The sequence below is a fragment of the Laetiporus sulphureus genome (assembly GCF_001632365.1).
Source record: "Laetiporus sulphureus 93-53 unplaced genomic scaffold LAESUscaffold_368, whole genome shotgun sequence".
Classification (NCBI taxonomy): domain Eukaryota; kingdom Fungi; phylum Basidiomycota; class Agaricomycetes; order Polyporales; family Laetiporaceae; genus Laetiporus; species Laetiporus sulphureus.
In genome coordinates, this window is record NW_024468873.1 from 1 (window position 1) to 1,316 (window position 1,316).

The following is a 1,316-nucleotide window of genomic DNA, read 5'->3' on the forward strand; positions in this document are numbered from 1 at the left end:
GAAGAGCACGGCGGGTTTGACGATGCGCGAGGCGGCCAGATAGCGCGCGCCGAAGTCGCGGATGTTAATGACGCCCTCGACGAGCACGAAGGGCGAGGAGGTGAGTGTCGTGTTGATGAGGGTTTCATCGATGGCTGGCCAGGTGATATCCGGCGAGAATGAGGATGAGTCCATCTGTAAAGAGGGTAGTTCGGGGAAGAGAGGGCGATATAGTCGTAGCACGCACTGTTCATGTACACGCACCGGTTGAGGCTCAGCGATAGGCTGGTTCAAATCGGCAGATCTTAAACAATGTTGTTTGGTGAGAAACGTGCGAGCGCCATAGCGATCGTATGACTGTGCTGCACCGATTCGAGTCACTGTCTGCGCAGTTAGCGTTCACACAGTCGATGAAGCCGATGCATATGCATGCAGCCCTCTCGATCATTAACGTCTTGTGAAGTTCCATCTTCTGTTCTGCTTCGTCCGCACGCGCGTGTCCTCCTCCTTGGTTCGCCTCTGCGCATGCTCCTCTTTCGCTCCTCTTTCGCTCCTTTCTCTCCAGCTTGGCCAGCCGCGGTCGCCGGATGTATCGTTTGTGGAGGAACCACGAGCGGTCGATGGTATCATGTGCCCGCACAGAAGGGATGGCGCGCGAACAGTGAGCGTGCAGAGACGAAGCGGGTGCAGAGGCGAGAAGCGGGTGCAGAGGTGAGGAGCCTGTGAAGCCGACAAGCAAATGAAGTGGAGCCGCGTCGACGGCCTCGCTGCAAACCCCCCTTCCTTTCTTCCCCTCTTCCTTTACGTCTTTATACCACCGCACATCAGGCTTATAGCATGCCCATCCAAGGCATGCTTCACGTACGTCTCTATCTCCTCCTCCCTCTACTCTATCTGGCACGCCATGCGCGTGCGTCCGAAGAAGCCCCTTGATCGCCCGCGGGGACCCCCCAGCACGTCCTTTCACTGTAACATATGCTGTGAAAATCGCCTGGGGCGATACCTCCCCCACTACCGCCGGTTCCATGAGAATTCGGTCGAGATTCGATATAGAGATTATCCGCACAGTTTCATCGTCAACCGCGTAGAACTCGAGTACTTCAAGTGCCCGCGGTGTTCGCGCACTTTCACGGTTGCCGATGGGCTCAAGGTTAGTATTTAAACTTTGTCATATGCCTGACTTTTAACCATTGAGCAGAGACATGCGTTGAATACTTGCCCCCAAGTAACAGGGAATTTGGCAAGAATCCGATGGCCTAATGCCCTCTCCGCAGATGAATTTTTCGCTCCCAATGCCCCCGGTGTGCCCGCTGCACCCGCTGCACCCGCTGCGCCCG

The 1,316-nt window shown here is 56.2% G+C and overlaps 1 protein-coding gene across 1 annotated transcript; it reads right to left on the minus strand.

Moving 5' to 3' along the window:
• Positions 1-9: 9 nt before the first annotated feature.
• On the minus strand, positions 10-1,006 carry LAESUDRAFT_765623 (uncharacterized protein; the record flags this gene model as incomplete). Its single annotated transcript, XM_040913744.1, has 3 exons — positions 10-174; positions 244-283; positions 348-1,006. Coding segments are annotated over 3 exons (864 nt in total), but the record flags the coding sequence as incomplete, so codon positions are not given.
• Positions 1,007-1,316: the final 310 nt, after the last annotated feature.